Source organism: Netta rufina (genome assembly GCF_964035555.1).
Source record: "Netta rufina genome assembly, chromosome: 1".
Taxonomy (NCBI): domain Eukaryota; kingdom Metazoa; phylum Chordata; class Aves; order Anseriformes; family Anatidae; genus Netta; species Netta rufina.
In genome coordinates, this window is record NC_140123.1 from 44,947,653 (window position 1) to 44,960,780 (window position 13,128).

Sequence of the window (13,128 nt, forward strand, 5' to 3'; positions counted from 1 at the left end):
ATAGCACTAGCTGTTATTACTTACATTGCAAGAGTGCTTAAGAGATTACCAAATAATCGTGGCTTTTTCCTATCCACGTGCAGAAAAAGGACTCTTTTTCAAAGAGCGTAAACAAAAGAGGGGAGGCTTGGACAGGCTGCATGGTTTCCAAGTTTACTTATGACTTAGACAGAGAATCAAAGCAAAGCCTGTCCCTCCTTACACACCAAACATGAGATAGGATAGGGAACACTGACAGCAGTGCTGGCTGCTGTTGCTGCTACTCTGTCCAAAGCTGGTGCTGAGCAGTTGGGTGGCGATGAACTGATCCAGACATCTCTCAGTGGTGGCTGGCCTGGCAATCCATGTGTTTCCTGGAGTTTTGGTCTGCATTTCGTGTCAGAGCTGTAAGAAACTCGGGAGGCTGTCCCCTGTAAGTGTAAATGAACCCAATGAGGGCCAGACCTGGGTATGTAATGGCTGAGCTGCGGGATGCAACGGGAGGTTTCTTTCAGTACTGAAGGATAATGAAGGATAGCAGATTGATCTGCTTATGTGAACCACGTCAAAGGGAATCCTTTCAATATGGGGGCGATTTTTAATCCCAGGGGTTGTCCTACCCATCACCAATTTCCCCGTGTATTTTTTTTGTATGCATTGTCCTGTCTTCTTGTTTCATCAGCAGGGCATCTCCAAAACCCATAACCCACATCTCAATGCCACCAATTGGCATTTCTAGCTGCATGGGTGGCCCGACACGACCCCTGGCTGTGACTCCCATTCCCACCCCACTTCAGGCCGCGCAGTGACAGCCTCGCCACCACCGGGCTCAGGGAGAGGGGGCAGCATCCTTGGGCTGGACCCGAGCCGGGGAGGAGCGGGGGGGCTCCGCGCTCCTCTTTGTTCCCTCCCCGGGCGGCTGCCGGAGTGGGAGGGGACCCCACCCGTGGGAGGGGAGGGAAAGAAGGGAGGGGAGGAGAAGGAGGGGAGGAGAGAAGGAGGAGAGGAGAAGGAAGGGAGGGGAGAGAAAGGAGGGGAGGGGACCCCACCCGCATCCCGCTCGCCGCGCACAGCGCAGCGCAGGGCCCCGGGCGCGGTGCTCCCGGTGCTCCCGGAGCCCCCCCGGAGCCTCCCTGGAGCCCCCCCGAGCCCCCCACCCCAGCCGCGGTGCCGGGCGCTGCCCCCCGGCGGCTTGGCGGAGCAGGTAGGGAGGATGGAGGCCGCCTTGCTGAAGCCAGCGATGATGGCGGAGGTGAAAGGGAGCGGCTCCGGCCCGGCCGTCAGCGCCGAGCTGGAGGTGAAGAAGCTGCAGGAGCTGGTGAGGAAGCTGGAGAAGCAAAACGAGCAGCTCCGCAGCCGAGCCGCCGCCGCCGCCGCCACCCCCGGCCCGCACCTGCTGCTGGCCCCCGGGGGGCTGCGCCCCTCCAGCCCCCCCGTGTCGCCCTGCGTGCCCAGCCCGGCGCCCCCCCCTACTCTGCAGGAGCCCCTCGCTTATTTCAAGCCCTCTCCCGGCGGCGGGGGGCAAGAAGACAGCGCCCCGGGGGCTGCCACGGTGCTGGACGAGGTGGCGGTGCTGGAGCTGGAGGATGGATGCTGCGGGCAGGACGAGGATACGTGGTACGTGCGGCTCGCCCCGCGGCACGGCATGGCACGGCACGGCTCGGCACGGCTCTGTGCCACCCCCCGGGCACCGCTGTGGCCCCCCGAGGTGCTCCCGGCACGGGTGGGGGGCAGCGGGAGCGGGGCGGCACGGAGGGGTCGCTGCCCCCCGGTCTGCGCATCTTTAACCCCTGGGGATGCGGGGATCGCCTGGTTTTGTGTCTCAGCCCGGTTTCGGGCTCCGGTTTACATAAGGAATGAAAATCGAGAGGTCCGTTATCAGGGCAGCGCTGCATCCCCGTCCTAAAGCCCCGGCCCGATTGTCGCAGATCTTCAGGGAGCTGGGAGGGCTTTTGTCTTTTAGGCACTGATCTAAAGGCTTGTTTGTGCGTCTCGTGTAGTTGCAGGACGCATGGCGGTGTGCTAGTGCGTTAGTGCCCAGAATGAAGCAGAAACGAACGGCAAATAATAAAGCCGAAAATAAAAATTCATAGATTTCATAGATTCATACAGTATGCGGGCTGGAAGGGACCCACAGGGATCATCGAGTCCAACTCCTGCGTCCCTAAAGGACGACCCATGTGTCTGATTGTCCAAACGCTCTCAGATGCTTTGACCTAGAGGAACGATTCCTTGAAAACAAGCGGAAGGGGTCATTACAGACTAAAGATATCAATGCATTTAAAAGTCTGGCGCCTCAAAACTCGCCTCAGCAAAGCATGCAGACATCTTAGCAACTATCCACATCCTGCAGAATTACTATGGAAATCATGCTACGTAACCATGTCAAGCATATGCCCGATTCTGTTAAAGTGTCAGTAATAAAATGTGTATTATCCATATTCAAATACCTGTTTCAATTGTCTATCAATGCTTCAAGATAGCTTTTAGAATGGTTACAGTATTTAAATAGAGCAGAAGTTTACGTCAGCTTAGAATAAAATACAGTGTAATGTAGCTGAGATGTATATAAACATCCTTATTTTGGCACTAGAGATAGGATTTAATAATTAGTCCAAACACCATAAATATTTCTTCAGTGTTGGTTATGTGTAATTCACAGTATGAAATAATGCTGTGCTTCAGTTTTTGAAAACTGCTTTTTCCAATTAAGAGTCATCCAAAAATTGAATAGAAATTCTGCCAGTGATGCTTCATTGTGTGCACTATTGGTTGTTCAGGGCTGCTTGGGATTTTTGGACCTGCCTTGAATCTGCGTATCTGAATACTCAGTCCTGTAACCCATTGCTTATGACAAACGAGCAGGAATGATTAAACTTTCTTTCACACTAAGTGCTGTAGAATGTCAAATTGGTGTGAACCAGTCATGTTAAACAAAATGTTGTTCCCGCTTATTTATATTTCAGGGCTGTACAAAGTCAGCATTATTTTATGTGCCTCAACAGAGTGATGATCTTGATCGAGGTCCTATTTTATTTGCACCCTGGAAGCAATCCTAAATGTTTCCTTGAGGTTAAAACTTATCAACATGTCATGGATGTATGTGTCTGTGGGAAGAATTAGATAACTTATTCTGCTAAGAGTGAGTTGTTTTAGCTGCTCAGCATTTTTTGTTCAAGGCTGAATCTCCATCATTGTCCATCAATGGTCAGCTGTGTGATGTCAGCTGCTTGGGGCTTTTTGTAATATAAATCTTCAAAGCAAACTGATATCTGGAAAGCTAAAGACCACTGTGTATCCTAGTTGTTGATTTATTAATTTTAGACCTCTTTTTTTTTTTTTTTCTTTTTTTTTTAACTGCAGTTACAAAAAACTAGGACTAGCATCATTGCAGACAAATAAAAACTTTTTGATTTTCAGCTTTTTAGATATCTGATTGTTGAGAATTCATTACTCAGATGTTTAGGTTTTGAAACAGTTCCTCAAGTCAGCAGGAGAGTTCAAAGCATTTCTTTTGTCTTTTTTTTTTTTTTTCATTTCTGTTTTTCTCAGGATAATTTTTTTAAATGTGTAGCCAAGCACGGCAAGGAAGCAAGGGGAAATGAGTCCTCTCCTCAGAGAAATTCAGCAGTTGAACTCAGCTGGAATTGCCAAAGGAGATACTGATTGTAGAGAGATTTATTCATTGTGAGCTGGTCAGGGAGTGCTGATTCACTTCACATAAATAAGACACTGAGCAGACATGGGAGAAGAGTTACGCTCAGGGTTGGGTAGCTGTTGAACCAAAACCCTAAAGGTGAAAGACTGAAAGTGGGCACCCGAGAGGTTCAATCGTTTTATTGCTGTCATTGTCTTGCCTTTTTCACCCCGTGTTTGGATGCCAAATTCCTTTACAGTTTGTGGAGTGTTTTGGTGCCAAAAACCTAAGACTGTCTGCAGTCACATTAATCAGAAGTGGTAAGGCCAAGGAGCTGAAAGCCATCTTTGGTGGCTAATAATAGTTTACATCCTGGGAGATTTGTGTTCTCCCAGGTGAGCTGACGCACTAATCTATGAAGACAGAAGCAGCAGCACAGATTCCAGCTTCAAGAATTTACCCGTGCAATCCGCTTTGATACCTGGCTTCCTAATGTGCTTGACCATCTGATTAGTTGCCTGCTGTAGTCTGAGAATAACACATATGTACTAGTTCTTGCATAGTTTTTTTTTTTTTTTTTTTTTTTTCCCCTTACAGGAGTTGAATATCAAAATGAGGTTTTCATTGTTTCTCAATGGATGTTTTCTAATCTTAAAATGACTGCTGTACAAGTAGGAGAAGATAGTGTGTGTAAAAATTACGTTATAACCAGCATCCTGACAAGTTGATCAAATCGTAGGTAAAATTATGAAGTGGGTGACAATGAAATTGTGATTCAAATGTAAATTCAAATGCTGAAATTATCTAATCTCCAGTAAAGATAAATATAGAAGGGAAAAATGGTAGCTTCTTTAGAGTACCTAATGCATTTGAACTTTGGGCCGTGCTGAAATTCTGACGGTGGTAATAATGTGTTGCAAGATTTTTAGAAGATGTCTAATAGAACCTAGATTTGAAGTTCTGGACCTGTACAGTTTGTAATTTGTCACCTAGTTTTCTGAGGAGGCAAGAAAACGAGTGAAAGAGTGTAAAGTTTTATTCTGGAATGTATTTTGTTATTAGTGTATTGCAGATTTGCACTGTTATAAATCATTAGAGAGCAGAAAGCTGAGAATACAAAAGTAAACTTTTAAGTATTGCTTATCTTGCTGACATTTGTGTGTATTTTGGTTAAGGTTGTATGTCTTGCCTACCAAGACTCTTACCCTTCAAGAAAAATCACTGAGCCCTCTGCAGTGGTGCAGACGTGTTCTGGATCATCCAAGTCCTGAGATAGAGGCTGCAAAACGTTCCCTATGCTTTAGATTGGAACAAGGTAATCCTATTCTTTGAATTTCTCTGCTAGTAAGTTGACATTTTTGGCCTAGCATTTGACTAGTGTTCAGTGTTCAGCAAGCTCCAGAAGTGGCCAACATGCAGTTTTCTCATGTACACAAGTATTCCTCCACTCCATGGATGCTAATATTTTTTTTTTTTTTTTTTCTGGTGATGTAGGTTTAAAAGTATTCTCCTTCTAATTCTTTTCTTCTGCTGCAAAACTCCCACTTTTTATATTTGATATTTTTCATATGTTTCTTAAAATAGGATTTATTGGGCTCTTTGCAAGAAAACTTTGATGCTAACTTTACTACTGGTCTGGCATTGGGATTTGTAAAACAGTGCTTTTGGTTTTATGCAAAACCAAAATTATCAAGATGCAATACATTTTTAAGGGCATTTTTATCCACATGTAATAAAATTATCAGGACTTTGTTAAGTACAGGACAGACAAAGAGAATCTATAACTTGATTGCTTGCACTGCTTTGTTGGTAGACTTGAGTATTGGGATAAATCAGATTGCTGTTCAGTGCCAGTGAATTTAGCTGTATCTCAGTGTGCTGAATTTTGTTCTAATTAAGTATCAGCCACCATTATTTTTACTCTTTTACCATATAGTATTCTCTTAACCTTGTAATAAGTGTTGTTGAAGAAAGTGATTAAGATAGGAATTAAGGTTTATAAGTCACTAGGAAAGAAAACATAAATGAACAGTATAGGAAGATGACAGGAGAAGGAAATAAAGCCAATGGCAATATGAGCATATGGTTGTATAAGTCAGCTACAGCCCTTGTTAAAAGAGATTGAGCAGGTACCTTTATGCTTTGGAGGATAAAGGAAGTTGTGGTTAGTCTCATCCAAAAACAGGCATTTAACTGAATCAGTCTCTGAAGGTATCTGCCTCTTTGCTTTGACTATGAAAGACCCCACAACACTTACTGTCCTAGCAATATGCAGTTGAGCTCATTTGCCTATAGTTAGGTAGGTGAAACTGAGGTCCACATGTTGGTTATCATCCCACCTAACTTTAGGGTGGAATTTGGCTCCTGATTCAGACCACTGAGATCATGTCTGCAGTGTGAACTGGATGCCTGTGCTTGCAATCAGTGCAAGTCTTGTCCAGAGTCAGAAGAAGCTGGGGAACTGCTCAAGGGATATGGTGTAGGTGTTGACCCAAGGATGAAAGCAGTGATTCTCTTGAGTCCATTGATGGTAATGGGTGCTTGGCACCCACCTGAAGACACATCTTTGTCATGCAGGGTGTCCCAGTCTGGAGCTGAATCCCAGTGTAGAGTCTACTTTCCCATTGACTCCTGTAGGCATTTAGCACCATTCAAGATGCCCTCAGTTGCATCTGGATGACTCAGGAAGGATACAGACCTTCCATAGGTTCTGTGCCTTTTCTGCTACTCTTTTGGCCTCCCAAAAGCATCTTGATACAGGCCTGTGCATCTAAGTACAGGCAACTGAATCAAATCCATGCTGTGAAGGTAGAAACAATACAGAGGAATGCATGACCTGTTTTTCCCTTCCAATGTATTATTTTAGATTTAATAGACAATAAAGGCATTAGAAAGGCAATTTTATTGTTTGGAATTTAAATCACTATATGGTTATCAGTATAATTTCTAAGTAGAAGTCACAGTGAGTGACATTTGTTCCATAGACATATTGACCATGGGTCACTTTGATCTCTTATGTTTTAGTCATTGTTGTGGCATCATGAATTTCCTGGACTTTGCAGAAAGTTTCTCAGAAATTACATGCCATGTGTAAAACCCATTATGGGAGCAGTATGTTCAAGGAGGGAATGGACTCGTGTTTCTACTGCAGCAATTCTATGGTAAAATTTAACTAATATTGACTTAATATTAACTTGAGAGCAGGAGGGGGACTATTTGTGAGGTAGTCTAGTGATAGGACAAGGAGTAATGGTTTTAAACTAAAAAAGGACAGATTCAAGTTAGATTTTAAGAAGACATATTTTAGTATGAGAGTGGTGAAGCAATGGACCAGGTTGCCCAGAGAAGCTGATACCCCATCTCTGAAAGTGTTCAAGGCCAGGCTGGATGGGGCTTTGAGCAACCTGGTCTGGTGGAAGATGTCCACACCCATGGCAGGGGGTTGGAGCCAGGTGAGCTTTAAGATCCCTTCTAACCCAAGCCATTTTGTGATTCTATGATTCCAGTAGTTCAGTTATTATTGCTTGTACCTTTACAAATTGTGTGGGTTAAGAAAACATCATCTTTCTTACTCTAACATTGTAGAAGTTGGTTTCACATTATTTATTTCTTTTCCGGTTTTGAAACCAAATATGAGATTGTTTTAAGAATCTATTAATTCCATTTTAAAGTACAACAAACTTTCTCCAATCTGACCTTCCTGTTCTTTTATTTTGCTGTTCACTCTGTCAGTAAACATATACATGCATGTATAAATACATACATGTAATTTTATTCTATTTTTAACAAGTGACTCAATAAGAATAGCATTCTTATTTTCTGGTACTAAAGTTTCAAACTTCATACTTGTGAGTTGAACAGTGTTTTCTCCCTTTAGCCATATGCACTGAAAGGGTATTTTAGAGGGATTTTGAAATCTAGTCATGCCTCTTCTGTTTGGCACAGAGTCAATAGTAACACTGATGTATGTGAGAAATATTAAAAATGTAGTGAAAAAACATTTATAATGTACTAGTCTGTGCTTCCTGAGATGTTTTGTAGGTAGAATTCGATTAGTAATTTTGTCCATGATGCATCAGCAAAAAATTAATCTGGTTTAGATTCTCATAGCTCTTTAAGCACTATAGTGCACATAGAAATAAAAAGCAGTAAAAATTGATTTTTGTCTGCAAGGTCAGCATATCTGAATGACTACATGCAGAGAAAAGAGCTGTGAACCAAAAAAAGGTAAAATTTTGTGAGGCTGTTTTTCTGGGTTTTAACTAATACATGTTCCCTACTTGCAACTTGTAAATCTGTGCTCATTTATTCCTGCTCATGTAAGTTTTCCTTATTGCATTACATTCTGATCTTCATATAAATATTAATTTGTTTGGTGAACTATCCCAAATTAGGTTATCTCATAACAAGACTAAAGGTCTTGTGGGAGACTTATGTCAAAGCAATCCTAGGTGATAAAATAATAAAATGACTACTTGATTTTTCAGGCTCAAGAGTCACTTGGATCATGCTTTTCACCTTGCTGTGCTTACCAACCTGTTTCTTTTCTAGTGAAAAAAAAGTGTTTTATGTGTTTCATTGTGGAAATAAGATTTCATCTTGGAATAAATCTTTAAGGGCATAAGCACGGTGGTGGTATCCTGCAGGTGGTTCTTCTGTGAAGCACTGTGACAAGCTTCTCATCATTCCTCTGGTCTACCAATAAGTAGTTAAAGCTTATATCTAGTTTATAATAAACTAGGTTTATTACAAGCCCTACTTCTGTGGACTGAGCATGCTAGCTCTAAGGAGGATGAAAGTTAAATGTAACCTCATATGATAAGATCTTTGCTTGGAATTTTTCCTGTTTTTCATGAGCAATTTGTGATGAGGTATTGTTATTTTTATTTTTATGTTTATTTTATTTTTTTAATGGCCTGACCTGGGTCACTTTTTTCTTTTTAGCCTTCCTCATTCATGTTTTCTGTGAAACTTTTCTGGTTTGTTTTGTTTACTGCAGCTCTCTGTGCAAAATCAATTCCCTGTCACTCATTTTTTAGTATTGCTTTCTATCTTGTTTCCTGAGATTCATTCATATCAGCAGGGTCACATAATAGTCTTAAAGCTGTGGTGGAGCTTCTATATTTTCTTGGTAATACTTGGGGATGCTGGGAGATGTCAGTGTTAAGTCCAGTGAGAAGAGAGATGTGGTATGTAAACTTCCTAGATGCTGCAGGTTGGTATAACTCCTCCAAAATCGATGAAATGATGTTGATTTACACCCTGGCTGAAACTACACTACGTAGCTTTGCTTCTGTAAACTGCTGTCGAGCAGCCGGATGGATAAACTGAGGAGTTAAGAGGCTTAGCAAGGAGTCAGTCTGTAGGAGCTCAGCTTTTATGCAGAGCTTCAAAGCATATCTCATCCAGTTCAGCCTGCCAGACAGAAAACCTCACTTCCTTGGAGAATATGAAATACTGGTTAGATTCAGAGTTTGCCTTGGATGAATTTTCATTCAGAAATGAAATTAATTTATATCCTTAAGGTTAAACTATTATTCGTTTAATAAAGTAAATAACATATTTCAAGATGGATGTCATTTTGTTGTCCATGGATGTTGTAAAACAGATCCACTGTCAGTTCTTCCTTTGTTTATGATTTTACAAAACCCAAGAACCCAAGAACCTCATCAGTGAAATTTTAGCCTTTATTGTGCTGGATCCCAATGTCACATCAATTAAGTTTGATGTCCAAACAAATAACAAACCTGCAAGAAAAATGGAGTGGGGTGGAGGAATATGTAATTCAGCAGAACTATATTCTCTTTACCTGTAAAAAGTCTTAGCTGATAGGGCCCCAGAGAGACTGTTTCACCTGGATGAGAAACTTTGTGCTTACACAGAACTGGGCCATGTTCTGTCCTGTTCACCTAATTCTCTTTTCACTTCCCAGGGGTTCATCTTGAAGTCATTTAGTTTGACATCTTTAAGATATAAAATACATCTTTAAGATATAAAATATGTCAGCTACTAAAAATTGCAGTCATAAGGAACTTTTACACTGTGCTCTGTTAACAGCAGAATCAAGCAGGAGATACTATAAATGGAAAAAAGCTTATATTGTGTATTGAGTTGAATCCAGTGGTGGTTTTGAACTGCAAGGTTTTATTGTTTGTTTTTTTTTTTTTTTTTTTGATGTGCATTGATGCATCACACATGTATGTTATGGCATTCAGGACTGGATTAAGAAGATCTAATACAGCTTTCTTGTCCTTATTTTTCATATGTAATGGAGATTAAAATTTTACATACAATGGTTTTGGGGTAGCAAATGATAATGTCCTGAAGCTTGCAAATGATAGGATTGTTGTTTCCATCATAAATAATACAATTTCTAATGCTCTAGAATGAATGAAAGAACTGGCAAGACCAATTCAGTTCCTCTCTGTATGCGATTCTGATAACAAAACGTGCTGGGTATCTGTAATTCCTGTCAGCATCTCAGTACTTTTGGGGAGATACGACATTGACTAGGAAAAGATGTATAGCTGTCTTTCCCCACAATGCAAGTTTAGTGCTCAGAGCACACATATACATTTGTAAGAATTATTTCCTGTTAGATTTCATTTGTTTAAAATAACCCCTTGTAACACCTGTATAATTCCAAGCAGTTCTTAGAGGTTTTGCAAGTGCTGCTGTCACTGGATTTTCTAACACAGTTGCTGAAGATGGTTTGTATATTTCAATTGGGAAAAATTCATTTTTTATATTCTACTTGGAAGCGTGTGCTTGCATTTCAAATACAGTATTTCTTTTCTGCACTGGAACGTTTCTACTCTGCACTTCAAGATAGAAGTGCTTGGTTAAAAATTCTTATGACAACAAACGCATAGATCAGACACTTCATTCACAGTGCAGATATCCCTTGTCTTTTTACTATGGCTCTTAGATATGACATCTACTTTTTATTAAACTATAATAAGCATGCTACTTAAGAATTTATTTTCATATTTGGGAATTGACTGTTATGTGACTTATAATTAAATACTTTCTTAGAAATGAGTTCTAGTTGTCATTATAATTATGTGAAAATGCAGAATTTGCAATCTGAAGTCCATAATTTAAAGGTTTGTAGAGTAGTTATGTTAGGTATTACCTCCGTAGAGAAGATATCTGTCTCATTTTAGAATGCTGTAAGGTAGCATAAGTCTAAAAACAATAGTAGTAGCATCATCCTTGACAGTTATCCTAAAAATACAGGCACTATTATTGTTATCCAGTGGATTACTAATCGCTGTTTTTGTTTCCAAGGTATAAAACTACTTTCCCAGGTAGAATTTAAAAACAAAACTAGTTTTTATTAATGGGCACAGATACACTTAGTGATTCATCCTCTGAGGATAATTTTTCTGTGGGAAAGAGAATATTTTCAAAACTAGACTGTTCTGGAAGCTGTCATATAATTTTTCTCCTGATAGCCTGTGTATCTTGCTCACTGTTTGCTAGTCCCCAAATGATCATTATAGCTTTTATATTATTCTCATTATCTTTCACTGCAAGTTTTTGATATCTACAGAAGAGAACTGGAAATAACATTTCAGGATGTAGATGAGCCTCCCCCATGTGGTATATAGAGGTAGCACTACTTCTTTATAAAGATATTGTTTATTTCTTTTCTTCAAAAAAGAAATAAACAGGGAGCACTTTGTTTCTTGTCTTTGTAGCATTGCATCTTTTGTTCAGATTCTTCTGTGCCATGATGTCTATCTTCTGAGAGCTGTTTTACTTCTAGAATATAGTCCACAGGCTTGCAAATATGACATATAGTCTTTGTTCTTGGTAGCTCAACTCGTATTTTAATATATTAGAAAGAAGTTGATTGTCTTCACTTTCTTTACCAAGTGTTCCACATCCAGTATATCTGTTATCACGTTTTATGGATATACAACATATAGACCAGTAATTAGTTTTTAACTGGGCTTTGTGCAAATGTTCTTGTAATACAGTAAAACTTTCTGACACCGACACTGGAATATAGTCAGTAAGCTTTGATCTGAATATTAGTGAGGAGTGGGCATTCACAAATCATAGAATCATAGAATATCCTGAGTTGGAAGAGATCTATGGAGTCCTGCATCCAAGTCATTTATGAAAAATGCAGGGCTTAAATTGGAGTCCTGCAGAACCCCACTAGATTTGTTTGATCTTTTTAATTTTTCAAGATGGGTTGTTAGTTTGAATGTTAGAGACATTGTGTTTTACAAAAAATAACATTCCTGAGTTTTCAAAGCCATGAAAAGATATGTGTCAGAAACAGAAGTGGTGTTTAGACTGTCATCTCTTAGGGATGGGGGCTGTAATGTATCATATCCTTCAGGAGTAGCTTGTATAATGTAATACCAGTTTCATTGGACTCCGGGAAACATCACAGTAGAAGGCCTTAGTAAAAGAGAAATAGGCAAGCACTTATAGGCAAGCACTAAATATGACAGGATAAAGTGATGGAGGGAGTCATTGTTTCTCCGTGGTGTCATCAAGTTTCTTTTTGTCATTTCTACTTCATGTATTGTAGTGTATTCAACATTAAAAGTGTCTCACAATTGTTTCTTAACTTACTTTGAAATAGTGGGTTTGAAATGCTTCACTGTAATTACAAATTAATCTTTATTTATAAATAAAAAAGTCTCTTTGTGAGGAGGCACGTATGTTTTTGTGTTGGACTTATTCCAAGAAAAAGATATTGTTATTTTTGGTATATGTGGGCGCTGATAAGTTTGAAATTATTACTTTGATGAAACAAATGTGTTGTTTTTTTTTTTTTTTTTGTTTGTTTTTTTTTTTTTTTTAGTGAATAGCTGGAAAAGCATCTTAAACTTTGCTGTCTAAGCTCATTTCTGTTTATTGTGGACCTGACTAGTTCTGGGGGTGGAAATGCTTAAAAAGATACTGTAGAGTGCTTTTTATCCCACAGAGTAAGGCTTGGGAAGAAAGGTGTTGCAGAAGTGTAATAATTGTGTTGATGGTGTTTCTGTAACTTGTGTGCTTTTGACTGTTCTGTTTTGTGCTATTCTCATGCTTTCTCTGTCGTACTGTACTCTTTGTTGATAGTGTTATACTCCTCTCTCTTTCCTGTGTTACTTCTTTGCAAGAAGCAAGTATTGCCTCTTTGTTAAACGACTGTTCAGTTCTCACTGCAGTGTAGGTACCTACGGGAAGTACTGACAAGGCAAAATTTGCTTAGGGTGTCTCTGGAGAGGTGTCTGAAATTTTTTTAGAAGAGCCTAAACTTAGCAACATGCTCTGAATTAGTGCCAGGAGGAGACAGTCTTTCTCTTGGGAGTCTAGAGAGTAGTCTCTCTAAAAATTGTCATTACAGAAGTCCTGACCCCACAGACAATAATAATGATGACAATGGTATCTATATCAAATATCTATATGTCATTTTACTCATTTTTCTAGAAGTGGCTATCTTGTTAGTGCTTCTAAGTGTGATGCTAGATTGGTGTTGAACCTTAATTCTACAGTAGGATGTA

At 40.2% G+C, this 13,128-nt stretch overlaps 1 protein-coding gene across 1 annotated transcript in view; it reads left to right on the forward strand.

Annotated features, from left to right (window-relative positions):
• Positions 1-1,192: 1,192 nt before the first annotated feature.
• SLAIN1 (SLAIN motif family member 1) overlaps positions 1,193-13,128 on the forward strand; it is a gene marked incomplete at both ends in the record, with an annotated part of 48,525 nt that continues 36,589 nt past the window's right edge. The window contains 2 exons of the mRNA XM_084291224.1: positions 1,193-1,596; positions 4,792-4,931. Of these exons, the coding sequence (XP_084147350.1) occupies positions 1,193-1,596; positions 4,792-4,931 (544 nt within the window). The remainder of the gene's footprint in view (positions 1,597-4,791; positions 4,932-13,128) is intronic.